The sequence below is a fragment of the Scyliorhinus torazame genome, chromosome 13 (genome assembly GCF_047496885.1).
Source record: "Scyliorhinus torazame isolate Kashiwa2021f chromosome 13, sScyTor2.1, whole genome shotgun sequence".
Lineage (NCBI taxonomy): Eukaryota > Metazoa > Chordata > Chondrichthyes > Carcharhiniformes > Scyliorhinidae > Scyliorhinus > Scyliorhinus torazame.
The window spans coordinates 181,519,639-181,547,261 of record NC_092719.1 but is presented as its reverse complement, the minus strand read 5'-3'; the positions used below and the strand labels follow the sequence as shown (position 1 = coordinate 181,547,261).

Genomic DNA, 27,623 nt, shown 5'->3' with positions numbered 1-27,623 from the left:
TAAAGAACTTACGGGGGCAGAGGAGACGCTGACCGAGGAGCTGAAGCTTAACTGGGAAGAGGAGCTCGGAGGTGAGATAGAAGAGGGCTTATGGGCGCAGGCGTTGAGCAGGGTAAACGCGACTGCAACATGCGCTAGGCTCAGCCTGATCCAATTGAAGGTCGTCCACCGGGCCCACATGACAGTGGCCTGGATGAGTAAATTCTTTGGACTGGAGCGCCAGATGTGCGGTAGGACCAGCAAACCATGTCCACATGTTCTCGGCATGTCCAAAACTCAGGGGGTACTGGCAGGGATTCACGGACGTTATGTCCCGGGTACTGAAAACAAGGGTGGTGATGAGTCCTGAGGTGGCAATTTTTGGGTTTCGGAGGACCCGGGAGTCCAGTAGGAGAGAAAGGCCGACGTTCTGGCCTTTGCTTCCCTGGCAGCCCGGCGACGAATACTGATGTCATGGAGGGACTCAAAGCCCCCGAAGTCGGAGGCCTGGCTATCGGACATGGCGAGCTTCCTCGGTCTGGAGAAAATTAAGTTCCCTCTGAGAGGGTCACTGTCAGGGCTCGCCCCGAGGTGGCAACCGTTTATCGACTTCTTGACGGAAAATTAACCGTCAGCAGGAGGGGTGGTTAGGGCAACATAGATTAGGGGGTTAATTAGGTGGGTCCTTGTGGGATGGAAGCTGGTTTACGCACTATGTTGATTGTTCTTTGCACACTGTTCTGTACTGTTGCTGTTTACTGTGCCAAAATGCCTCAATAAAATTATTATTATTATTTTTAAAATCTGCTTTCTCTGATTATCAACCATTGTGCCACTGAAAACAGTTTACCCATCAAAACCCTTCATGGCCATGAGAACCTCTATCAAATCTCCCCTTAACTTGTTCTACTTTAAGGAGAAAGGTGCCAGTTTCTGTGATGAAAGGTCATCAACCTGAAATGTCAACTTTGTTTTAACTCTCCTGGGAGCTGCTTGGCTTGCTGAGTATTTCAGCACTTTCAGTTTTTATTCCTGTTTTTCTAGTTTCTTCATATAACTGAAGTCCCTCACCCCAGGTAGCATACTAGCAAAGCTCCTCTGTACCCTCTTGACGCCCCTGACATCCTTCCTAAAGTGTACACATCCCCAGAATTGGAAACATTACTCCTTCTGGGGTCTAACTAGTGTTTAATACAGATTTAGCATTACCTATTGTTCCTCACTGTCATGCCTCTGTAAAGTAAGAACCTTGAATGCATTTTTGATAGCTTTAACTTGTCCGACCAAGTTTCCACGCCCTTTATAATAGTATAATTTAGCTGATACTGCCTCTGCTCATTCATCCTAACAAAATGATTCACTTCACACTTCTAAGTCTGTTACTATCTTCTTCACTGTTTCATACTTAGAAATTGTGATCTACGTACCCAACGTTTGGTCATTAATATCGATCTAGAATAGCAATGCTCACAATACTTGAGGAGCACCATGACACACTTCCCTCTCTGGTGTAAAATAACTGCTCATCACTACCCTTTCCTTTCTGTCTCTCAGCCAATTTTGTATCCATGCAGCTACTGCCCATTTAATCTCACGAGCTTCAATTTTGCTTGCAAGTCTATTGTGTAGGACTCAATCAAATGTTTTTTGGAGCTCCATATACACGACATCAACATTCAAACAAGTTCGTCGAACATGATTTGCTCTCAATAAATGCATGCAAACTTCCATATTTTATCAAGGGTTATGGGGAAAGGACAGGAAAGTGAATGAGGAATGTCAGGCGGGATTCTCCACTCCCACGCCGAAGTGGCCGCGCTGTCGTGAACGCCGTTGAGGTTCACGACGGCGCGGAACGGCCCCGGTCCTGACCGATTCAGGCCCTGACAATGGGCCAGTATGGGGGCCGTGTCATCTACCCGTGCCAGGCCTTGTCGCCCGCGTAAAAGCGGCGCCGCATAGATGACGCGGCCGGCGCCGCATAACGGACGTCATCCGCGCATGCGCGGGTTGGCCGGTGTCAACCCGCGCATGCGTGGTTGCCGTCCTGTCCAAATCTGCCCCGCAAGAAGATGGGGACGGATCTTGCGGGGCCGCGAAAGGAAGGAGGTCCTCCTTCAGAGAGGACGGCCCGACGATCGGTGGGCACCGATCGCGGGCCACCCCACATTGCAGGTGAAGCCCGGTGCAGGATCCCCTCTCCCCCCCCCCACAGGCCGCCCCCCCCCCCCCAGCGTTCACGCACCGCCCACGACTGCAGCGACCAGGTGTGGACGGCACCAGGGAGAACCCGCCATTTTGGCCTGGCCACTCGGCCCATCCGGGCCTCAGAATAGTGGGGGTGCCGGAGAATCGCCATTTTGGGTGTCTCCGGCGATTCTCTGGCCTGCGGCCCGCAAAACTCGACCAGGCCGTTCCCGCCGCTTGGGAGAATCGTGGGAGGGCGTCGGACCAGCGTCCCTGGAAATTTTGGCGGCCCAGGCGATTCTCCCAACCGGCGTGGGAGTGGAGAATCGCGCCCGTCAGATCAGTCATGATCCTATTGAATGGCGGAGCAGACACAAGGAGCTGAACTGCTTACTCCTGTTCCTATTTCCTATGTGGCATAATATACACCAGTATATCATGGTGCAGATACACACACACTGATGGACACACAGCGCGACCAATCAACACACACACACCGCAGCCAATCACCAGTTAGAGCACACGAACTATAAAGACAGGGGACATCAGAGTTCCTGCTCATTCGAGCTGCAGCTAGCTAGTAGGACAGAGCTCACAGCCTGCAGCACAGAATTCACCATGTGCTGAGTGCATCGACTGGTTAGAACAAGGCAAAGGTCTTTAGTTAAAGCTAGTATCGTGTTAACCCACAGTGAGAATATGTGAAACAGTTAATGATTCAATAAAAAGTGTTGCACTATTTCAAGTGTTGGTGACCTGTATGTGCTCCACGGATCCAGAGCGCCCAACACAACATGATACCAGGAGTTGCGGGATATTAGCACTTCTTAGACCTACCTGCAAGTGATCTGCCTTCCCCCAGCATTCCATCATCCTGCAACATGGACAACATCTGCCCGCCGCCGCTCCGCATCGCCGGAAACCTAGGGGTCAACTGGAAGATATTCAAACAGCCACAGACAGGGAGGACGCCTCGGATACCAGGAAGATTGCTCTCCTCCTATCCACGGCCGGGGACCATGTCATCCACATTTTCAATTCTCTTACCTTTGCGGATGATGAAGATAAAACAAAGGTCAAGACGGTCCTCCTCAAGTTTGACACTCACTGCAGCGTAGAGGTGAATGAAAGTTTTGAGCGCTACGTGTTCCAACAGCATTTGCAGGGTAAGGATGAACCTTTCCAATCCTTTCTCACGCACCTCCGCATCCTTGCGCAGTCTTGCAGCTACGAGCCCACCTCCGACTCCATGATTCGCGACCAGATCGTTTTCAGTGTTCAGTTGGACCCCCTACTACAGCAGCTCCTCAAAGTAAAGCAGCTCACCCGAGCGACCGCCATTGAGACCTGTGTCCTACACGAAAACGCCACGAGTCGGTATTCCCACATCCAAGCGGCTGAAACGGCGCGGCAAGGACCCCACGAGGCGGAACGGGTCCAAGGAATTGAGCAACTCCAGGGCCTCAGCCTGGATGAGGGCGGCTATTTTGTGCGCTTTTCGCGGACTCTCGTGCTTGTGCGCACCAAACGAGGGGACGGCGACGTCGAAGAACGTAATGCGCAGGCACGGTGGCGCAGCGACGCTCCGACTTGCGGCAACTGTGGGTCCACCCATGTAAAACGGCAATGCCCTGCCAAATCTCGACAATGCCTAAGATGTGGCAGACTTTCCCTCTATGCTGCCTTCTGCCGAGCAGCTCAGCCTGCCAACTCATATTGCTTCTGCCAGCCTCGCAGGGATGTCCGGGCAAATCAACCCACGGTCACCGAGTCCGATGCGGATCTCCCACACAGTAGTGACACCGAGGACCCGAAGGCGCCTTTTCGAGTCGGTATCGTGACAAACAGCAGAGTGTCCCCGAAGCAAAGACACCAGCCGCTGTCGGTATACAGCATCGATCCGGACGATGAGTGGTGTGCCACCCTGAGGGTCAACCGGTCCCAAATACGATTCCGCCTGGACACTGGTGCCTCCGCCAATCTCACTGCGCAGTCTGACTTCCAAAGCCTTCATGTCAAACCAGCCATCCTTCCATCAGCCTGCCAGCTATTGGATTACAATGGCAATACCATTGCTGCCAGCGGCTCGTGCCAACTTGAAGTGACGCACAGGTCACGCAAAGCCATCCTTCCTTTTGAAATCGTGGGCTCCTCGAAAGCCTCCCTACTTGGCGCGCAGGCATGCAAGCTGTTCAACCTAGTTCCGAGAGTTCACTCTCTCTCCTGATGACACGTCTGCCTTTCAAGACACTGACTTCAGGGTGCAACTCAACACCATCATCAACGTCTTCGAAGGCATGGGCACGCTCCCATATACCGACAAGATCTTAATGGAACAGAATGCCACGCCTGTGGTGCACGCACCTCGCAGGGTCCCAGCACCCCTTAAGGACCGCCTCAAGCAGCAGCTGCAGGACCTCCTGGACGAAGGAGTGATTTCCAGAGTCACGGAACCAACCGACTGAGTCAGTTCCATGGTATGTGTAAAAAAGCCTTCTGGCGAATTGAGAATTTGCATTGATCCCAAGGATCTAAATCGCAATATCATGAGGGAGCATTATCCAATTCCCAAGCGCGAAGAGATCACATGCGAGATGGCTCTCACCAAGCTCTTCACCAAACTTGATGCCTCAAAAGGATTGTGGCAAATCCAGCTCGACAAATTCAGCAGGAAACGGTGTACATTCAATACCCCCTATGGCAGATATTGTTACAACAGGATGCCATTTGGGATCATATCTGCTTCAGAAGTGTTTCATAGGATTATGGAACAAATGATGGAAGGCATTGAAGGTGTTCACGTCTATGTCGACGACATAATAATTTGGTCTTCCACCCCGCAGGAGCATGTCAGTCGCCTCCAGCGCATATTCAAACGCATACGTGAGCAGGGCCTATGCCTCAACAGGGCCAAATGCTCTTTTGGTCAGACGGAACTCAGGTTCCTCGGGGACCACATCTCCCAGTTGGGTGTGCGGCCGGATGCGGACAAGGTGTCTGCTATCACAGCCATGAAAATGCCAGAGGACAAGAAGGCGATTTCTGGGCATGGTCAACTTTTTAGGGAAGTTCATCCCTAACCTCGCCTCTCATACCACGGCTCTCAGGAACCTGGTCAGGAAGACGACAGACTTCCAATGGCTCCGTGCCCACGAGCGCAAATGGAGAGAACTCAAAACCAAACTCACCACGGCCCCGGTCTTAGCTTTCTTTGATGCAGCAAAAGAGACCAAAATTTCGACCGATGCTAGCCAATCCGGCATTGGGGCAGTGCTCCTGCAACGCGATGAGGCCTCATCATGGGCCCCCATTGCATATGCGTCACGCGCCATGACCCCCACAGAACAGCGCTATGCGCAGATAGAAAAGGAGTGCCTGGGCCTTCTGACTGGTGTGGTTAAATTTCACGATTACGTGTACGGACTTCCTCAATTCACCGTCGAGATCGACCATCGCCCGCTGGTCAATATAATACAGAAAGACGTGAATGACATGACGCATCGCCTCCAGCGTATTCTTCTTAAGCTCCGGCGATATGACTTCCAGCTGGTATACACCCCAGGCTGACGCTCTCTCCAGGGCAGTCAACACTCCGTGTGACCCAGCGGGATTCGTCTGCCAGGTTGACACCCATGTGGCCTTCGTGGTCTCCAATCTATCTGCCACGGATGAACGCCTCGTCCAAATTCGCCGCGAGACGGCGGCTGACCCTTTGCTACAGCGTGTCATGCGCCACCTAACAGACGGGTGGCTCAAGGGCCAATGCCCTCAGCTCTATAATGTCAGAGAAGATCTGGCGGTAGTAGACGGGGTTCTTCTGAAACTGGACCGCATTGTCATCCCGCATAGAATGCGCCAGCTCGTCCTGAAACAGCTACACAAGGGCCATCTTGGCGTGGAAAAGTGCCGCCGACGGGCACGAGAGGCAGTGTACTGGCCTGGCATTAACAAAGACATAGCCAACACAGTGCTCAACTGCCCCACTTGTCAGCGCTTCCAGCCGGCCCAACCACGTGAGACCCTGCAGCCCTATGAGTTGGTCACGTCACCTTGGACCAAGGTGGGCATCGACCTGTTCCAAGTGCTGGGTAGAGACTATGTCCTGACCGTGGACTACTTTTCAAATTACCCGGAGGTGATACGGTTGCACGATATCACATCGTCTGCAGTCATCCGTGCCTGTAAGGACACCTTTGCTCGACACGGCATCCCACTCACGGTTATGTCGGACAATGGCCCCTGCTTCGCAAGCCAGGAATGGTCCAACTTTGCCAGGCTGTACAATTTTGCACATGTGATATCAAGTCCCCTGTACCCCCAATCCAATGGCAAAGCGGAGAAGAGCGTCCACAGTCAAACGCTCCTCTGCAAGGCTGCCGATGCTGGGTCCAATTTCTACCTCGCCTTGCTGGCCTATCGCTCCGTCCCACTGTCCACTGGCCTCTCGCCAGCCCAATTGCTCATGGGTCGTCCCCTGAGGACGACGGTGCCGTCCATTCATGTCCCAGACCTCGACCACGTTCCGGTCCTGCGACGGATGCAGCTGTCTCGTGCACAGCACAAGGCGGCTCCTGACTCCCGTGCAGCTGATCTCCCTGCTCTGGCTCCAGATGACAACGTCCACATCCATCTTCCGGATGGTGGCTGGTCTGCAACCGTTGTTGTCCTTCGGCAGGTGGCCCCACACTCGTTCCTGGTTCGTCTACCGGATGGCTCCATTCTGCGCCGCAATCGACGCACCCTTCGGATCGTTCCACGCTCGCTACGTGATCCTCCACTGTCGCCTCGCCCTCCTCCTGACCCTGCCGTGGACTATGCAGAGATCCCGGTCACTCTGCATCCTGCTCACTGACGCAGTCCAGCCCGCTCCTCAGCTGGCGGCTCCCGACCCACCCTTGAGGCGGTCAACCAGAATTCGTCGCCCACCTCAGAGACTTAATTTGTGAACTTTGTGGACTTATAGACTTTCTGAATTGTTCTGTTCTTCCGTTTGATCGTTTATATGATTTGTATATAGCGTTCATCTCGTTATTCTTGTTGCATACTGTTTTTCTGCACCAGGCACCTTCCCATGTAAATAGCTTAGTTCTCATGTACATAGTCCTGTAAATATGTCTTTCGCACACACATAGTCAGGGACATTCTCACCATACACTATTTATTGCCACACATGTACATTCTTTTATAAAAGGGGGGGGGATTTCATAATATACACCAGTATATCATGGTGCAGACACACACTGATGGACACACAGTGGGACCAATCAACACACACACCGTAGCCAATCACTAGTTAGAGCACACGCACTATAAAGACAGGGGGCTGTGGTGATGTGCATCAATATAAATACATGTAGGCTAGCTAGACACTAGATGGAGCACCAGTGACATCACATACACACACTCAACCAATAGATAAGTTAGATAGAATGCGACCAATGGACATTCACGATACACACGTAGGTGACACGACCACAGGGGGGCATTACACCAACCCATATATAAAGGACACCACACACATGATCTGCCTCTTTCCAATGGAGACAGTCAGTGAGGACAGACACAGGGTTGATTCAATATTACACCCACCACGTGGATTGCAGCAGCTGGTTAGTCGGTCTGGGTAGCTATAGTAGGATTAGCAGTAGTGTCGAACCCGAGTAATAGAAGTGTAAATAGTTTAATAAACGTGTTGAAGTTATCTCCACGTCTGAACCTTCCTTTGTCAGGTGCACCACAAGGAAGCCGGTTATGTTACACCTACAACATAACAAATCAGGGGCATCAGAGTTCCCGCTAGCTAGTAGGACAAAGCTCACAGCCTGCAGCACAGACATTCACCATGTGCTGAGTGCATCGACTGGTTAGGACAAGGCAAAGGTCTTTAGTTAAAACTAGTATCGTGTTAACCCACAGTGAGAGTATGTTAAACAGTTAATGATTCAATAAAATAGTGTTGCACTATTTCAAGTATTGGTGACCTGTATGTGTTCCACAGAGAAGTCCTCCAGTCCTCTGGCAGAACTCCCCTCCTGGAGGATTGGAAGATTGGAGCCAGAGCCACCACAATTTTCCCCTTATTTCCCTTAACAACTGAGAATGTACCTCATCTAAACGAGTTGAATCTTCAACGTATGAGTGCTGTCAACGTTTTAGTACACCTTCATTACCTGTATTTATCTTATGCAATTTATTTGCTACTTTCTCATTTCTGTAACATTGACAACTTGTTCTTCCAGTGAAGACAGATGTACAGTACTTAGTGATCTAGCCATGTTCTAGCCCCTTGACCCCATCTAATCAGCCCCACTGTTAATTTGTTTATAAAAGACTTTTGGGTTCCATTTTATGATACCTGGCAGGAAAACGAAAAAGGAAGCAAGCCATTGGTAGGTGAGAATAGCTTTGGACTCGTTCCTGGAGAATGAAGTATCCATTTAAAGGATAGAGTAAGCTATATTCAGAAAGGGGTATTTTTGATCACTTTCATAGTTAAATGGGGAATCTTTACTGTAACTTAGATAAGTTGCCTGATTGAATGGTGTTTACACAATGTTATTTTTAGTTTGTTTATTACAATAAAAGTCTTAAAACTTAAAATCTTGATTGATGATCTTTTCAGCTGGTCATTAGAAATTGATATATCTTTTCAAACGTTATTGGTCTGTACAGTGATTGTAACAATAGCCAATCTTGGATTCCAGTTACCCAGGCCAGAAACCAATTCAGCCCATTGGGCAGCATTTATTGCGCAACCCACTACAAGGCGGCTCACCATTGGCCGGCAGCGGGATCTTCTGGTCCCACTGCTGTCAAAGTTTCCTGTTGAATGCACCTTCCGCTGCTGGAAAATTCCAGTCATTGAAACTAGTTCTCCTCTAGTGGACGATTTTCATATATGATCACTTCTTCTCCTTTTACATAACTACTTTAAAGTCCAACAGTATTGTGAACACTGTTTCCCAAAAGCTTTCCCAGTCAAATATGCTCTACTTGTTCCAATTCCCTCGAACTAGATCTAGATCTGCTTCCTTCCTCATTGGGATGGAAGCATATTTTCCCAGTCGCTATTAGGATAGCCCTTTTAGCACTATTTTGTAGTGCTTCCATCTTTCTGAAATTTGCTGATAGATTTTCTCCCTGATCTCCTTCCTGATAATTGAAATCCTGTAGCATCTACTGAACAGCTTAATAACTCCTCTATTGTTTGTTAATTCTAATCAATTAGATTCTGTCTTTGAACCCCAAAGTACAACATCTGTTTCCAGTGCTGTAACAATACTGTTGATCAAAACTGCCACCCCACCTTCTTTTTTTAATATGAAATCTTCCCCGACCTTCCTGAATGTATTGGAGCTAGGCATATTGAATAAAAGCAAATTACTGTGGATGCTGGAATCTGAAACAAAAACAGAAAATACTGGACAATCTCAGCAAGTCTGACAGCATCTGTGGAGAGAGAAGGGAGCTAATGTTTTGAGTCTGGGTGGCTTTGACAAAGAGTCATCCAGACTCAAAATGTTAGCTCCCTTCTCTCTCTCAGATGCGATCAGACCTGCTGAGATTGTCCAGCATTTTCTGTTTTTGTTAGGAATATTAAATACCCATCCCTTCCCTTGTTTGAGCCAAGTCTCTGTTATTAATAACATATAATCTCATGTGGCGACTTTTGCTTGTAGTTGATACATCCATTCTAAAACCTTCTTGGTCTTCCTTACATTTCTGTACTTGATTATATTTCCAAACTACTCTTCATTTTCATGCTGTTTGGCTCTCCAAGTCCTCTGCACACCTTGTAGTTCCTCTCTAGTGCCCCTCCCTTGTCAAACTTGTTAAAACCCTCCCTCCAAAACACTGGTTAATGTCTCTGCACGGACATTGATTCCAGCTCTGTCCCAGCAAATCATCCATCTTGTACAAGTACTAGAACTGGCCCAAGTCCAAATGTCCCAAGAGTGTGAAATCTGTATCAATTCCCCACAGTCTTTTTTTTATATATCTGTCGGATGTGGACATCGCTGGCTGGGCCAGCATTTATTGCCTATCCTTAACTGCCCTCCATTAGAGAGAGCATTTGAGAGTCAACCACATTGATGTAGGTCTGGAGTCACAGGTCAGGAAATTAGTGAACCAGATGGGATTTTACGACAATTGATAACGGTCATTTGACTTTTAATTACAGATTTTTAAAATTGAATTCAAACTGCACCATCTGCCGTGGTGGGATTTGAACCCAGATCTTGCCCCAGGTCTCTGGATTACTAGGCCAGTGCCGGTACCTCTACACCACTGCCTCCCCATCCAACTGCTTGAAACACTCAACAGGTCAGCAGCACCTGTGGAGGGAGAAACGGGCCATCAAGCCTGTTTCTGTACTTAAAGTTGATGTCATTCTATTTTTTTCCAGCTATGTCACTGGTTTCCACATGGATCACACAACTCCTGGCTGTTCCCCTTCCTACCAGAAAATGTTCTGCACCTATTCAGTGATGTCCTTCAGTCTGACTCTAAGAAAGCAACACATTAGTGAGACTTATGTTGGCAGTTACATTAAACCCTTGAATATCAAATCCCCAAATATACATTTTATATATCCTTGTGCAGTCATTTGCCCTACAGTGCCATGAATCTGCTCTAAACTGCACTCCAATGCGGCACCATCACCTTCACCGGTACACCCTCATAGGATTCCAGCACTCTCTGCTTCATTCTACCCTCCAGATGGCCACACACTTACTACCCTCCTGAACTCTCTGTAGCTCCAGGATAACCAACTGCTGAAGTGTACTCTCCAGGAAGTTCTCAGCCTCCCATATGCCCTACAGCGACTTCAAAAACCCTGAGATTCTGTTCAAACTGTTGGAATTTTTTCTGCACACATGGACATAAAGCATCCCAGAGTTCAGGCATGGCACAGGAATGTCAGGGAGCAGTTGCTCCAGTCATATATGTTTTCAGTTTAGTATCCAGTTACTCCTGTTTATGGACCAAATTTTTATTCACTGTAATTCAGATCCCTTTAATGTTGGCACCCTCTTAGTTAATTTTTATTTTACTCCACTGGATCTAATTAATACATCTAACCATATATTTAGATATGTACTTATGGGCGACACGGTATCACAGTGGTAAGCACTGTTGCTTCACAACACTAGGGACCAGGGTTCGATTCCCGGCTTGGGTCATTGTCTGTGTGGAGTCTGCACGTTCTCCTCGTGCCTGCATGAGTTTCCTCTGGGTGCTCCGGTTTCTTCCCATAAGTCCCAAAAGACGAGATTGTTAGGTGAATTGGACATTCTGAATTCTCCCTCAATGTACCCGAACTGGTGCCGTACTGTGGCAACTAGGGGATTTTCACAGGAACTTCGCTGCAGCTTTAATGTAAGTCTACTTGTGACACTAATAAAAATTATTTACTGCTGCACCTCAATTTAAACAACTTATCACCTCCTCCTTCCCCTCCACAATTTCCGACTTAAGCAGATTTGTTTAGCAGATCCATCCAAATCTCACCCCATGCTTTTTCAGATATCCTTCCAAAAGAATGCTCAGCCAAGCATCCACAAGAAAGTTTCAAAGGCACATTATCCCTCCCTGGCGTTTCTCCCAATATCAATCTAGCCCCTGGATCAGCTCAGCTCTTAGAAACTGATCGGTAGCCATCACAGTTACTACCATACCAGTCGTGTGCCCTGCATTCCACCCCCCCCCCCCCCCCCCAAAACCTCACACTCATGAACCAGTAATGAATTTACAACGTTCAACATTAAAACTAAATTGCTGACAATATTTTGATATTTTTCATTGCTGAGGTTCAATAATAAAACATTTCATGGCTGCGTGGTGTTTATTACCATTCTCTTCCAATGCTGCTCCCAGCATCCCTGTTTCTGGATGCCATGAGCCCACTGTTCTGTTTGAATTAGTGTCATGTGTGGGATAAAAGCTTCAATAGTGAGAGATTTCTGAATATTAAAAACATGGAGCGACAAACCCAGAGCCAAATGAAGCATTTAGATGGGAACTGTTTAAGTAACATTTTGAGGCATCAGGGATCCCCAGAAAGAGGAAAGCAGGTATTGGGACCAGCCTACAGAATTGATCCCTCTCAAGAGGAAAACCTGACAAAAGCAGGACGCAAAAACAGCCCGAAAAGCAAAGCTGCCTTGAAGTGATAGGATTAGCTCAGAGAATCAGTCTCTGAGAAAAACATACATTATTTACTCAAACATAAAAAAAAGAGGAAAAAGTGAAGCAAGAGAAGGAAAATGGTGAGCAGTCATTCCAAACCCTCTGCTCCTGGAGGGTGGTTAGGAATACCGGTGGTATCCTGGAGTCATGAGGTTATTTAAATAGTTCTGCTGTATGCACAGGTAGGGGTATGTGTAACTCATGGTGTCCCTATGGCGACAGGTAGTTTCATAATGCCTGATATTAGCTTCAAAAAGAAAATTGGATTAAAAATATTTGAAGGTGAAGAATTTGCAAGGATAAGGTGAAGAGCTGTAGAGTGGAACTAACTGGATTGTTCTTTGAAATAACCAACACAGACCTGATGATGAAATGGCCTCCTGCTGTGCTATACTGTCATGTGAGAGTACCTTTGAGAAATGGGTGTCTATAAAATATCTGTAGTGGGTGTACCTTTAGGAAATGCGTGTTTATCAGATGGCTGCAGTGATGTCAGAGAGTGGGTGGAGCTGGGCTGTCTGTCTGCTTTTACTCTCGTGTTGGGCTGTCTGCTACAGGGTGTGTTTTAGATTCATTTTGAGAGCTGGATAGCTGCAGTCACAGCAAGAAAATGTATTAGTCTCTCTCTCTGCAATCTAAAGACTGTCTCCAGATCCTTTGGTGAATTATCAATAATACCTGTTTCTGTAGAGAAGTTAAACCTGATGTCTTGCTGCAAAAAGGATTTTTTTGTCTTTTGGATGTTGCAAGGAAAGATTAAGAGTTACTTATAGAGTACTGTATTCTTTGGGGGATTCATTGGTGTTGATAGTTGTTAAGATGTTTACTGTGGGTTGAAAAATATTAACTGGTTTCATAAATAAACATTGTTTTAACTTAAAAGTACTTTATTCTCTGTTGCACTACACCTGTAAGGTAGGCCCGTGTGCTCCCCCATAACCACAATCTATTAAAAGTTGTGGGTCAGGTGAACTTCCATGATACACTTTGGGGTTCTCTAAACCCTGGCCCATAACAATACTAAGGTTGGAGGCAGTGAGGTTGGCAGGAATTGGAGGCAGTGAGGGTATCAATGTGAAGGACTGCAACATGGCTTCTTCTGTAGCACTGGAAATGTTGGTTCCATTTCACACAAGCTGTTTATGTGAAGCTGGATTGTCAGCAATGACTTCAATGAAAAGAAAGTACCGAGTCAAGGTGAACATTGACCTTAACATAGGTATTGTGAAAGATACCGCCACATCACCACAGAATTATTACTTAGCAGTTGCAAGTTTAATATTAAGTAACACACACACACACTAATCCCATTTTTCAAGTGATTAGGTTTGATGGTTTGTCTCCACCCGTATATCAGACTCCTAATTATTGTCTACAGCTCCACCTTGAACACCATGATCCCAGCAGAGTTCATATCAAAGCTCCAAAACCTAGGACTTGGCTCCTCACTCTGCAAGTGGATCCACGACTTCCTGACCCATAGACCACAATCAGTAAGAATAAACAACACCTCTTCTATGATAGTCCTCAATACCGAGCCGCCGCAAAGCAAGGCTGCGTACTTAGGCCCCTACTATATCCCCTATACCAGGCATTGCAAACTCGGGGGGGCGACCGGCTGGCGGGTGTGGGGAGGGTCGCGGAGCCGCCCGTCGCGACGCTCCCGATCGTGCAAATCTACACACAACAGCCGCAGAAGCCGGCTGTTCATAATGCCGGCTGCAAGCGACCTTCAAAACGGCTGCAAACATGTAAATAAAATGCGGCTGCACTGCACATGCGTGCCCGATCATCGCTTTTTTTTTTTAAACGGTCGCAGCTTTTTGTTTTACAAGTTCGGGGAGGTTTTATTCATTTATTTTATTCATTTAATTTTTTTTTCATTCATTTTTTTTACAAGTTCGGGTGGGGGTTTATTTGATAAGAACATAAGAACTAGGAACAGGAGTAGGCCATCTGGCCCCTCGAGCCTGCTCCGCCATTCAATGAGATCATGGCTGATCTTTGTGGACTCAGCTCCACTCTCCGGCCCGTACACCATATCCCCGAATCCCTTTATTCTTTAGAAAGGTATCTATCTTTTTCTTAAAAACGTTTAAAGAAGGAGCCTCAACTGCTTCACTGGGCAAGGAATTCCAGAGATTCACAACCCTTTGGGTTGATAAAATTTTACCTGAAAAAAATGCAGAACTTTGGACAAATGGAGACTCCATATTTTCCGACACTGGAAGGCTTCACCTTCATCCAACATGTTCCATTGGAGGAGCGTGTACGAGGGCCAAAGCGACCCAAAACCATTTTCCCCATTTTTGTCAGCAGCAAACAAGGTAAGAGACAATGGTGGGTCACGCAGGACGGCCGGCGTGGGTCGCGAAGGTCGGCCGGCGTGGGTTGTGAAGGTTGGCCGGGTTGGGTCCCGAAGGTTGGCTGGGTGGTAAAAATGGGTCCCCGGAAAAAAAGTTTGAAGAACACTGCCCTATACACACACGACTGCTCCAACTCCATCCACAAGTTTGCTGACGACACAACCGTAGTGGGTCGGATATCAAACAACGATGAGTCAGAATACAGGAGGGAGATAGAGAACCTAGTGGAGTGGTGTAACGACAGCAATCTCTCACTCAATGTCAGCAAAACTAAAGAGCTGGTCATTGACTTCAGGAAGCAAAGCATTGTACACATCTCTGTCTGCATCAATGGGGCTGAGGTGGAGATGGTTGACAGCTTCAAATTCCTAGGTGTGCACCCACGTCGACGCTATTACCAAGAAAGCACAACAACACCTATTCTTCCTCAGGAAACTAAGGAAATTTGGCATGCCCACATTGACTCTTACCAACTTTTACAGGTGCATCTTAGAAAGCATCCCCTCTGGCTGCATCACGCACAAGTGACATAATTAACAATGGTCCGTAACTTCCAGCTAGTGTCGGAAAGAGATGGCCTACAGGAATTATAAGCAATAAACACACACCTACCTGTCTTTGAAAATTATGTTGACGTTTCTTATCGGCAGAGTTGCTTGAGGCCTACATTGAAAGGTTCCTCAAAACCCAGTGCAGTTCAGCTCAGTCAGATTCAAGGAGGTCACGCCCCCTCTTTTTTTTTACTGCAGTAGCTGCCAAAAAGCAGACAAGTTTAAAGGTTGGGTTGGATCCGTGGGCAGTGGGTGGGGGAATCCCCCGCGGGTCGGATCAGTGGAGGGGTCAGGTACCCCCGGGGATCAGCTGGATGTTTACAATAGTAACACAGAAATCTGAAGAGTTTATAATTCTTCTAACTTTTTCTGGGTAGCTATTGGCCAAACCATCCTAAGTTTGTGATTCAAACTACATTTTCAGATAGTTCCCAAAGGGAAAGTTTGCACATTTAGGCAATTGCCGTGCAAACCCTTACCTGGGAACTTCTGAGAGGGATTCTCCAGCACATTGTTGGGGTATACCTTAAATCGGATGCTGGGCTGCTCAGAAGCTACAGCCCAACATTCACAGCCTGTGTGTGTGAATATTTTTTACCCTTCTGCAGTGTATGCAGCAATGTTCTCCTGGAATGAAATGAAGTGAAATCGGAAATCATAAACAATAATCTTGACAGTTCAATGGGTTACATACTTTCCATAAACTATTTCAAGTGTTCTCTAAATTTGAAGTTAACGGTGGTTAGCAAAAATAAACAAAAATGCATCTTTACACCATCAGAATGCTGCAGAGGCAGGTAGAGCATGGTTTTGTGGAGGCCAATAATGGATAAAATTATTGTGAATTCTGAGCTTGACATTACTGCAACGGTTTCCTTGGCTACCATAGAGCAAGAACTAGAATAATAGAGAAATGTTAATGAGAGGCAGTCTTGCATTGAAGGGTTGGTTGATGTTTGAAACATGGGAAAGAGGGTATTGGTCGGAAAGAGATGGCACAGGTAGAGGATGGGAATTGATCACAGAAGTGACATCAAATATATGTTAATGACAACATTCAAGTTATACATCTAAGTATATTGCAGAATAACTCACCTGCCACATTTCTACTTTATCTATGAGATCTTCATCAAAGTTCATGCAAAATGCCATGGCTTTTCCTGCTGCCAATCTCCTTCCTTCAATGCTCATTTCTGATTGTAGAGTGATGCATGGAATGTCTTCAGCTGACCAGTTGGCTTTTCTTTCTTCATCCCCAAGCACAAACACTTTTTTGTGATTTACAGAAGCTTTCTCTGCAGATTTTTTGCAGAGTGGAGGAGGGAAAAGGTTTCCCTTAGCAACCCTGACATTCTGTTTACTCGTGGCATTAACGCTGGTACATTCTTCCTCATTAACATTACCAGGAGAAGTGACAACTGTATTTGGTGCTTCAGAGATCAAATATTTTAGTGCAGCAGCTGTAGTTGATGATCTTGAAGAAAGTGTTCTGTGGATCTCTTTTGATAGTTTCCTCCTTATAAAAAGCGGAGATTCCACTTTTTGGTCATTTGCATTAGGTTTCTGACATTCCCAGGGATTAGATTTGAAGGTAATTGGTGGACTTTGCTTCATAAGGCAAAGCTCTGGTACTTTCAGAACAGATGGGCTGATCTGGTTGGTGTCCATTGGTATTGGACTGGGCTGTCTGAGATTGAGCTGAGACAAGCTTTGCTGATGAAACTTGCCAGAGAAAGCAACCTGAGTTGGTGTTGTAAAAGGTGTCTCACTTTGTTCTGCGAAAAGTTCAGCTCTCTGAAGGTCTGACTCACTGTAGCTTAGGCGCTTTTTCAAGTGGGACAAGGGCTGAAGGAAGTCTGCATTACGCCGTTTCCAAAGAGGGTCGAATTCCTGCTCGCTCACCAATACTGAATTGTTAGGAATAAATTCAGTTGTAGTGTGCTCAAAATGATCTCCCATATCAAAGCCTTGGCTGTCAAATTCTTTATCCAGTTGCACTACGCCCAACTGTGATACCGTCTTTTCAATTTCTGCTGAAAGATCTGGGATTTCTATATTCCCTTCTTCAATCAGTTGCCTGTTTTCTGCAAAGTCTAATAACCATTTGCAAATCAGATGAATTATTTTTGGGACATGTCTGAGTTGCCGTGCTTCATATCCGTGCAGCAGGTGGCGCTGGCGAATGAGATACTGAGAAACTGTAACAGCGTGAGCTCTTGGGTCACAGCACGAAAATACATTTCGGAATGGAATCAGGAACTGGGAAAATTCCCGAATACACAGCAACTGCCCGCGGGTCTGAATTGCATTTGACCTCTTGGCACGAACGAACAGTATTGCTTGGTCTGCACTCATCCTTGTTGCAAAGACTAGGTAACAAGCTATTAAGACTCCTAAGGAGATACAAGTGAATTTCAAAGTTAAACAATACCATTCTTAATTTAATGATGTTTTCATTCAAATATACAGTACAGAAAGAAAAAAATGATTTTTCTGGTTTCATTACATCAAATTGGAGGCATGCCAGATAAAGTTTCAGTTGGATGGGATAAAGCATCTCTAATCCAAGTTGTAAAGGAAACAATTCCTACAAAGGGATAATTCAAATCTCAGATTGAATGCTCCTCCCAAAAGGGTGAGGAAAGAAAAATTAGAGGAGATGTTTGGCATAATTTCTCATACCCAACTTAAAAACTGACATTGGCAGAGGTTTAGGACTGATCAACCCACGTCCTTCTCATCCACAGGGCAATAAATGGCCAGGTGATACCCAAAGGGAAAATTGTAGTAAACATTAGGCAACATACTCTTAAAAAAGAAAACAAAAGTTTTGTATGTTACTGAACATCAATATCAAACTTTTCTCTCCAAATTGGGATCTACTGCTTATTGGGCACCTTAAGTCACAAGGGGAAAAATGTGAACTAATGTGCAGTTTTTTAAAATTCATTTACGGGATGTGGACGTCGCTGGTTAGGCCAGCATTTATTGCCCATCCCTAGTTGCCCTTGAGAAGGTGGTGGTGAATTGCCTTCTTGAACCGCTGCTGTCCTTCAGGTGTAGGTACGCCCACTATGCTGTTCGGCAGAGAGTTCCAGGACTTTGCCCCAGCAACAGTGAAGGAACAACAATATATTTCCAAGTCGGGGTGGTGAATGACTTGGACAGGAACCTCCAGGTGGTGGAGTTCCCAGATATTTGTTGCTCTTGTCCTTCTAGATGGTAGTGGTTGTGGGTTTGGAAGGTGCTGTCTGGGAAACTTGGTTACCGCAGTACATCTTGTAGATGGTACACAAGGCTGCCACTGTTCGTCGGTGGTGGAGGGTTTGAATGTTTGTGGAAGGAGGAGCAATCAAGTGGGCTGCTTTGTCCTGGATGGTGTCAAGCTTCTTGAGTGTTATTGGAGCTGCACTCATCCAGGCAAGTAGAGAGCATTTAATTACACTCCTGCCTTGTGCCTTGTAGATGGTGGACAGGCTTTGTGGGGTCAGGAGGTGAGTTACACGCCGTATGATTCCTAGCTTTTGACCTGCCCTGGTAGCCACAGTATTAATGTGGCTAGTCCAGTTCAGTTTCTGATCAATGGTAACCTCCAGGATGCTAATTGTGGAGGATTCAGCGATGGTAATGCCATTGAATGTGAAGGGGTGATGGTTAGATCCTCTCTTGTAGCAGATGGTCATTGCCTAGCACGTGTGTGGCGTAAATGTAACTTGCCACTTGTCAGCCCAATCCTGGATATTATCCAGGTCTTGCTGCATTTGGACATGCACTGCTTCATTATCTGAGGAGTCGCAAATGGTGCTGAACATTGTGCAGTCACCCACAAACATCCCCACTTTTGACCTTATGATGGAAGGCAGGTTATTGATGAAGCAGCTGAAGATGGTTGGGCCGAGGACACTACCCTGAGGAACTCCTGCAGTGATGTCCTGGAGCTGAGATGCTTGACCTCCAACCACCACAACCATCAAATTTGTGACAGATCCAACCAGCGAACAGTTTTCCCCCTGATTCCCACTGACTCCAGTTTCGCTAGGGCTCCTTGATGCCATACTGGGTCAAATGCTGCCTTGATGTCTAGGGCAGTCATTCTCACCTCATCGCTGGCATTCAGCTCTTTTGTCCATGTTTGAACCAAGGCTGAAATGAGGTCAGGAGCTGAGTGACCCTGGCGGAACCCAAACTGAGCATCCGTGAGCAGGTTATTGCCGAATAAGTGCCACTTGATAGCCTTGTTAATGACTCCTTCCATTACTTTGCTAATGATGGAGAGTAGACTGATAGGGCGGTAATTGGCTGGGTTAGATTTGTCCTCTTTCTTGTGTACAGGACACACCTGGGCAATGTTCCATATTACCGGGTAGATGCCAGTGTTGAGCTGTGCTAGAACAGCTTGGCTAGGGGTGCAGCAAGTTCTGGAGCACAAGTCTTCAGCACTATTGCTGGAAGATTTTCAGGACCCATGCCTTTGCAGTATCCAGTGCCTTCAGCCATTTCTTGCCACCATGTGGAGTGAATCATATTGGCTGAAGATTGACATCTGTGATGCTGGGGACCTCTGGAGGAAACAGACGGATCATCCACTCGGCACTTCTGGCTGAAGATTGTTGCGAATGTCTCAGCCTTGTCTTTTGCACATATGTGCTGGGCTCCTCTATCATTGAGGATGGGGATATTTGTGGAGTCTTCTCCTCAAGTGAGTTGTTTAATAGTCCACCACCATTCACGGCTGGGTGTGGCAGGACTGCAGAGCTCAGATCTGGTGCGTTGGTTGTAGAATCTTTTAGCTCTGTCTATTACTTGCTGCTTATGCTGTTTAGCACACAAGTAGTCCTGTATTTTAGCCTCACCAGGTTGACACCTCACTTTTCTGGATGCCTGATGTTGTTCCTGGCATGCTCTCCTGCACTCTTCATTGAACCAGGGTTGATCTCCTGGCTTGGTGGTAATGGTAGAGTGGGAGATATGCCAGGCCATGAGGTTGAAGATTGCGGTTAAATACAATTATTCTGCTGCTGCTCATAGCCTACAGCGCCTCATGGATGCCCAGTCTTGAGTTGCTAGATCTATTCGAAGTCTATCCCATTTAACATGGTGTTAGTGCCACACAACACAATGCAGAGTATCCTCAATGTGAAGACAGGGCTTTGTCTCCACAGGGACGGTACAGTGGTCACTTCTAATGATACTGTCATGGACAGATGCATCTGCAGCAGGCAGATTGGTGAGGATGAGGTCAAGTATGTTTTTCTCTCTTGTTGGTTCCCTCACCACCTGCTGAAATCCCAGTCTAGCAGCTATGTCCTTTAGATCTCGGCCAGCTCGGTCTGTGGTGGTACTACCAAGCCACGCTTGGTGATGGACACTGAAGTCCCCCACCCAGAGCATAATCTGCACCCTTGCCACCCTCAGTGCTTCCTCCAAGTGGTGTTCAGCATCAAGATTCATTAGTTGATGGTGGCCGGTACCTAGTAATCAGCAGGAGGTTTCCTTGCCCATGTTTAACCTGAAACATGAGACTTCATGTGGTCCAGAGTCAATGTTAAGGACCCCAGGGCAACTCTTTCCTGACTGTATATCACTGTGCCACCACCACCTCTGCTGAGTCTATCTGGTGAGACAGGACATACCCAGGAATGGTGATAGTTGTGTCTGGGACATTGTCTGTAAGGTATGATTCTGTGAGTATGACTATATCAGGCTGTTGCTTAACTAATCTGTGAGACAGCTCTCCCAACTTTGGCATAAGCCCCTAGATGTTAATAAAGTGGGCTTTGCAGGGTCGATAGGGGCTGGGGGTTGCCATTGTAGTTTCCGTTGCCGTCCGGTTTCAATCCCTTTGTGTATTTTTGTCGCAGTTGAATACAACTGAGTGGCTTACTCAGCCATTTCAGAGGGTATTTTAGAGTCAACCCCATTGCTGTGGGTCTGGAGTCACATGTAGGCCAGACGAGGTAACGATGGCAGATTTCCTTCCCTAAAGGACATTAGTGAACTGGATGGGTTTTACGACAATCGACCATGGGTTCACAGTCATCATTAGACTTTTAATTCCAGCTATTTTATTGAGTTTAAATTCCACCACTCGAACCCGGGTCCCCAGATCATTATCTTGGATCTCTGGATTACTAGTCCAGTGACAATACCACTGCACCACCGCCCACCCAATAGAAGGTAGACATTTGGCCTGTCTTGTCTCTCCCATATACCTTCATGATTTTCACTGTAAGAAAATGAGAAGAGAAGAAAGAGGAGCAAGAAACGGTCACAAAATCCCCCTCTAGTCTATTCTACTATTCAGTAAGATTATGGGTGATTTTTAACAACTCCTCCACTTTACCACCCAATCCTAACATCCCTTGATTCCTTTTGTATCCAAGAATCTGTCAATCACAGCCTTGGATATACTCAATGACTGAGTTTGCATGGTCCTTTTGGGTAGAGAACTCTACGCTTCACAATCGTCTGGGTGGAAAATATTTCTCATCTCACACTAACTGGCTGATCACTTGTCCTGAGACTATGTCCCTAATTATAAATTGTCCAGCGAGTGAAACAGTCTCTCCACATCCATCCTTTAACCAATAATCTTTCCATGCTAATATTACCACCAACTTTTGTTGGCACCTTATTGTATGTCATTTAAAATCCAAATATACTACATCTGCTAGTTTTCCTTTTATCTAATCTGCGCCTTACATGCTCAAAAAAAATAATATATTGGCCAATTAAAATTTCCCTTTCACAAAATCATGACAGCTCCACCTAATCATATGATTTTTAAGTGCTATATTACCAATTAATAATGAATTCCAGCATTTTACCGACAACAGATGTTAGCCTATAGTTGGCCCATAGTTTCCCTTTTATCTCTCCCTCCTTGAAGTCTGATGCTACATTTGCTATCTTCCTATTCACTGGACCATTCCAGAATCTAGAGTGTGTTTGGAAGATCACAATTAGTGCATTCACTGATTCTGTAGCAATCCTTTTAAAATGCTACGGTGTGAGCCATCAAATCCAAGGGATTTGTCATACCTACTGCCATACCTTTCAGCCTAATTGCCTGATCTACCTTAGCTAACACATCCCTCACACCAATGGAATTGGAGTTACCTAACTATAATACACCAGTTGCAGACTTGGGTACATCACTCATGAACTCGATATGAAATTGTATCAAATTATGGTCAGTTTCCCCACAGGATCCCTTGCGATGCAATTACTAACTAATTCTGTCCCATTGCTCAAGACAAGATTTAAAAATAAATAGCCCCTTCCCTGGCTAGTTCCGTGTATTGTCTGAGGAAACTGCCTTAAATGCATTCAATGAATTCATCCTTGAAACTATTTTTGCTGATTTGATTTGTCCAGTCCATAAGATGATTAAAATCCCTCACAATTATTGCAATGCCTTTGTTGCAAACTCCTATTATTTTTCTGTCCAATAGTATAACTACTTTTTGAAGTCTATAAGTTATTCACCCCATTTCCTGAATCTTGTTACTACTTATCCTCTCCACCGATATTGATTATTTTTCCTGATCTTGAGAGCCAGGATATCTGCTCACAGTTATTCTTGTCATCCTTTATTTTCAGGGTTTCCCAATTCAGACTCCAGCTCAACAGGTGTGAGCTGAAATTCCTCATGATGGACTTATTTACAGCCAGAATGGTTGCCCAGAGTCACAATGCTCTCCACAAATTCCCACAATTTTGCAGTTGCTGGATACCACTGCACTGTTTACTTGTTTTACTTATTAAATTAATTAACATTTATGTATATAATCAATTCAGCTTAAATTATTGTAAATAATTACTCTTACTATGAGCATCAATATTGTTTGGAAAATGATATACTTAATCAAATAAGTATTTTGTTTATGCCTGAATTCTAAAGTCCACAAACGTCTACAGAAACAAGATCTACCAGAAGGGTTACCTGTCCTTCCAAGTCCAGCATGACAATGAATAGCCACTTTTCCTTCTTGTAGGGCAAAAGCCATAACTTTGACCATATCAAGGATAGTGGTGAGAGAAGCCACACCATAGTCTTTCCATCCAAAATTATAAAAATAATCTGAAAACAAAAGTTAAAATTATTATTTTTTAAATCAGTGCTAAATATGGGTGTAGTTACTAATTTAGAAATAGATCAAGGTAAACCATGCTGGTATTTACATACATGCAACAGGGCCTTAAAATTCTACCTATTCTGTAATCTCCAACCTGCTTTTGCTGCCCTTCGTTTGGTACCATCTACAAATGTAACCACTTTGCATTGAGCTTCAAAATCAGGTGATTACATAAAGCCATTGCTGAGCCCTGAGGCACTCATCATTATAGCACAATCTGACATCACTTGAACACATATTCATTGTTTCCTACTAGTTCCTTATCCTTTTCTAGGGTTTACCCCAAATACCTACAGTTCTGAATGTAATCATTAGGCTTTCCTTGTGTAATTTGTTGGAAGTTGGATAGATTTACCACAGTTCAAAGATCAATATGCTACCTAATTGTGCAGACTTCTGATCCTCAATCATTTTATAAAGGCACATGATAAGATGGAAAACACACATACTGAAGAAATGGCATTGGTTGGAAGATAGATTAGGAATAACGAGAATGTTCTGTCATTAGCAGGATGTATTAAGTGGTATTAACCAGGGCTTAGCTTTTACCCTACAAAGTAGAAAAGTCACCCAGATCTGGTCAGGCTGCATCCTAGGTTTCTGAGGGATGTAATGGTTGAAGTTGCAGAGGCGTTCGTCATAATCTTCCAATCTTGCTTGCACATTGAAGTAGTACCAGAGGATTGAAAATCTTACATTCCTGTTCAATAAAGGAAGAATAACCCCAGCAACAAAAGGCCAGCCAGCCTAATGTTGGTGGTGGAGAAACCTTTTACACACACAACAGGACAAAGTTAATTTGCACTTGAAAAATATAGATTGATAAATGAAAGCTACCATGACCTGACTAATTTGATTGTGGATTAATGAGGATATGTGGACTTTCAAAAGGCTTTTGATAGAGTATCACAAATAAACTTATTAATAAGATTGAAGACCACGGGACTAAAGGGACAGTGGATACAAGGATAAGAATTTGACAAAGGGAAAGTAAACAGAGAGTAATGACAAATGTTGGCTTTTCAGACTGAAGAGAAGTATGTAGTGGTGCTGCCCAGGGATCATTATTGGGACCACTATTCTTTCTGATTTATATAAATGGCCTTGATTTGGGCATACATGACATAATTTCAAAGGCTGCAAATGACACACAATTCAGAGTAAATAGGGAGGAGGAAAGTAACAGACTTTAGGAGAAGTGTAAAGTGATTTATTTCATTTCAACGAATGAGAGGTGATACAAGCTAAATGATAAAACTGTAAAAGTGGTACAGTAACACGAACAAAGAGACATGGCGGGGGGAGGGGTGTACATAGTAGGCTGTTAAAAAGGCATGCATGATCCTGTGGCTTTATAAATAGAAGTATAAAGATCAAAAGCAAGGAAGTTATGGTCCATGTTTTAAAAAAATGCTGATTAGTCCCCAGCCAAAGTCCTATGTCCAATTCTCTATCAACTTCAAGGAGGATGTCAAGGTCTTATAGAAAGTGCAGAGCAGCTTTACTGGAATGATATTACAGGGAAATAGCTTAAATTATGTGGAGAAATTAAAGAAACTTGAGTTGCACTCCCTACAACAGAAAAGATGAAGGGGAACTTTGATAAGAGGTGCCCAAAGTCAGGGAGAGTTTTGATAAAGTAAATAAGGAGAAACTCTTTCCAGTGGTAGAATGGTCAGTAATCAGAGGACAGATTTACAGTTCGCGGGTCCTTCCTGTTTGTTCCTGCAAGAGGCCTATTCCTTTAATTCAAACAGCAGGATCCAGAGGGCTGTGTTGTTTTAGATTGGTGACTGGCTGGCCTCAGCGATGACTTAATTTGATTGAAACGACTGGTGGCTAACAAATTGGCCCAAAAGGCTGTACTCTGCCTGGTAACAGGTGGTGATTGGATGTGACCTCATGAAAATGGTTCAGGGACACAAGGAGCTTTCAATTTCATTTTGGCAGCTTACAGGGAAGACCCACTCTCTTTCCTCTCATTTTTCTCCAGAAAGATTGTGGTTTTGATCTGGCAGGAAGCCTGGATGAATCTGGTTAAAGGAAAACCATTACAGAGTGTGCAAGGAAAGATTCAGAATTGGATAACTGACTCTGCAGAAAAGGCTGATGTGAACTGACAAATGCTTTCACCAGAAAAGGCTGAGGCCTAGATAAAAAGTTTGATGTGAAGCAAGGGGTCTCTCCAGGAGAAACTGTGAGAAATATTGTTAACCTGCTAGGGAGATTATTGCAGGCTGTTAACCAGAGACCTAAATCCACAAGCATACTGTGAAGAAGCATGCTGCAAACCACCATTTGAAGCAAAACTATCTTTTGACCTTCGCCCTTATTATTTTCATCCCTTTCCCCCCTCTCTGTGTTTATCTGTCTTGCTTGTGTGGGTAGAGAGTGGGACAGTTAACGGGGGTAGTAGGTTAGCTTGTTGATTTTCAGTTTCATTTATTGCAAATTTCATCATTGTTGATATAAATCAACAGTAATTCTGTTCAACTTAAAAACTTGGTGACTGTAATTATTGGGTAGCCAAGGGCCAAAGATTTCAGTATTTTTAATAAGAATTATTGATTAATTTACTTGTGTTGTCCCCCCAGGACATGTTCGGCTGGAATTGACCACACACTTGCCCAGGGTGTCATAAAAACAGTATTGACAAAAGCACCAGGAGGTGTCATGATGAAAATCTATTTAAACAAAACAGAGTTATGATTCTCTCGAATGCACTGCCTGGAAAGATGTGGGGACAGATTCAATAATAATTTCTCAAAGGGAATTGATAAATACCAAAAAGTTAAAATTTACAGGATTATGCGGGAAAAGCAGGAGAGTGGATCAAATTGGAAAGCTCTTCCAGGAAGCCAGCCTCTTTCTGTACTGTATCATTCTATTATTTTATGATATATTATGACTTGGATGAAAGAATTGAGAACTGTATATCAATATTTCCTGAGTTCAGGAAATTACGAATGGACATAGACTATGTCTGACCACCTTGATTGTATTAGTATGTATTATTAAGTATTAGTAGAGAAATGGTTTTGGGGAAATTGATAGGATTGAAGGCGGATAATCTCCAGGGCCTAATAATCTTCATCCAGAGTATTTAAGGAAATTATCTGAGAAATGGTAGATCTATTGGCAGTCAGTTTCCAAAATTATTTGGACTCTGCAATGGTGCAATGGTTCCTATATATTGGAGGGTAGCGAATATAAGTCCGCGATTCAAAAAGGGAGGTATAGAGAAAACAGGGAATTATAGACCAGTGAGCCTAACGTTGGTAGTAGGAGAGCTCCTAGAGTCCATTATCAAGGATTTCATAGCACAGTGTTTGCAAAGCAGTGGGATAATCAGACAAAGTCAGCATGGATTTACGAAACGGAAGTAATGCTTGACAAATCTACTGGAATTCTTTGAAGATGTAACTAGTAGAGTTGACCAGGGAGAACTGGTGGATGTGGTTTATTTAGACATTCAGTAGGCTTTTGACAAGGACAGCAGATAGCTATGAAAAGTTAAAGCACATGGGATTGTGGGTAGTGCCTTGAGTGGATAGAAAGCTGGTTAGCAAACAGGAAGCAAAGGGTTGGAATAAATGGGTATTTTCTGATTGGCAGGCAGTGACTAGTCGGGTACCACAGGGATCTGTGCTAGGATCCCAACTGTTCACATTATACATTAATGATTTGGACAAGGGAACTAAATGTATTATCTCCAAATTTGCAGGTGATACAAAGTTGGATGGGAGGTTGAGCTGTGAGAAGGATGCAGAGATGCTTCAGCGTGATTTGGACATGCTGAGTGAGTGGACATATGCATCACAGATAAAGTATAATGTGGATAAATGTGAGGTTACCCACTTCTGTAACAAAAGTAGGAAGGCAGATTATTATTTGAATGGGTGTAAATTGAGAGAGGTGGGTACTCAGCAAGACCTTGGTGTCCTTGTGCATCAGTCGCTGAAAGTAAACGCGCAGGTACAGCAGGCAGTAAAGAAAAAAAATGGTATATTGGCCTTTATAGCGTGAGGATTTGAGTATAGGAATAGGGATGGTTTACTGAAATTGTATAGGGCATTGGTGAGGCCTGGAGTGTTGTGTGCAGTTTTGGTGTCCTTATCTGAGGAAGGATATTCTTGCTATGGAAGGAATACAGCGAAGGTTTATCAGGCTGGTTCCTGGGATGGCAGGACTGTAATATGAGCAGAGTCTAG

The 27,623-nt window shown here is 45.1% G+C and overlaps 1 protein-coding gene across 6 annotated transcripts in view; it reads right to left on the bottom strand.

The window, feature by feature from the left end:
* ptpdc1a (protein tyrosine phosphatase domain containing 1a) overlaps window positions 1-27,623 on the bottom strand; it is a 284,748-nt gene that overhangs the window by 92,714 nt on the left and 164,411 nt on the right. For all 6 annotated transcript variants that reach the window (XM_072472524.1, XM_072472523.1, XM_072472526.1 and 3 more), the window contains 2 exons: window positions 23,220-23,357; window positions 16,370-17,667 (listed from right to left, as the gene is read on the bottom strand). In XM_072472524.1, coding sequence (XP_072328625.1) covers window positions 16,370-17,667; window positions 23,220-23,357 — 1,436 coding nt within the window. The remainder of the gene's footprint in view (window positions 1-16,369; window positions 17,668-23,219; window positions 23,358-27,623) is intronic.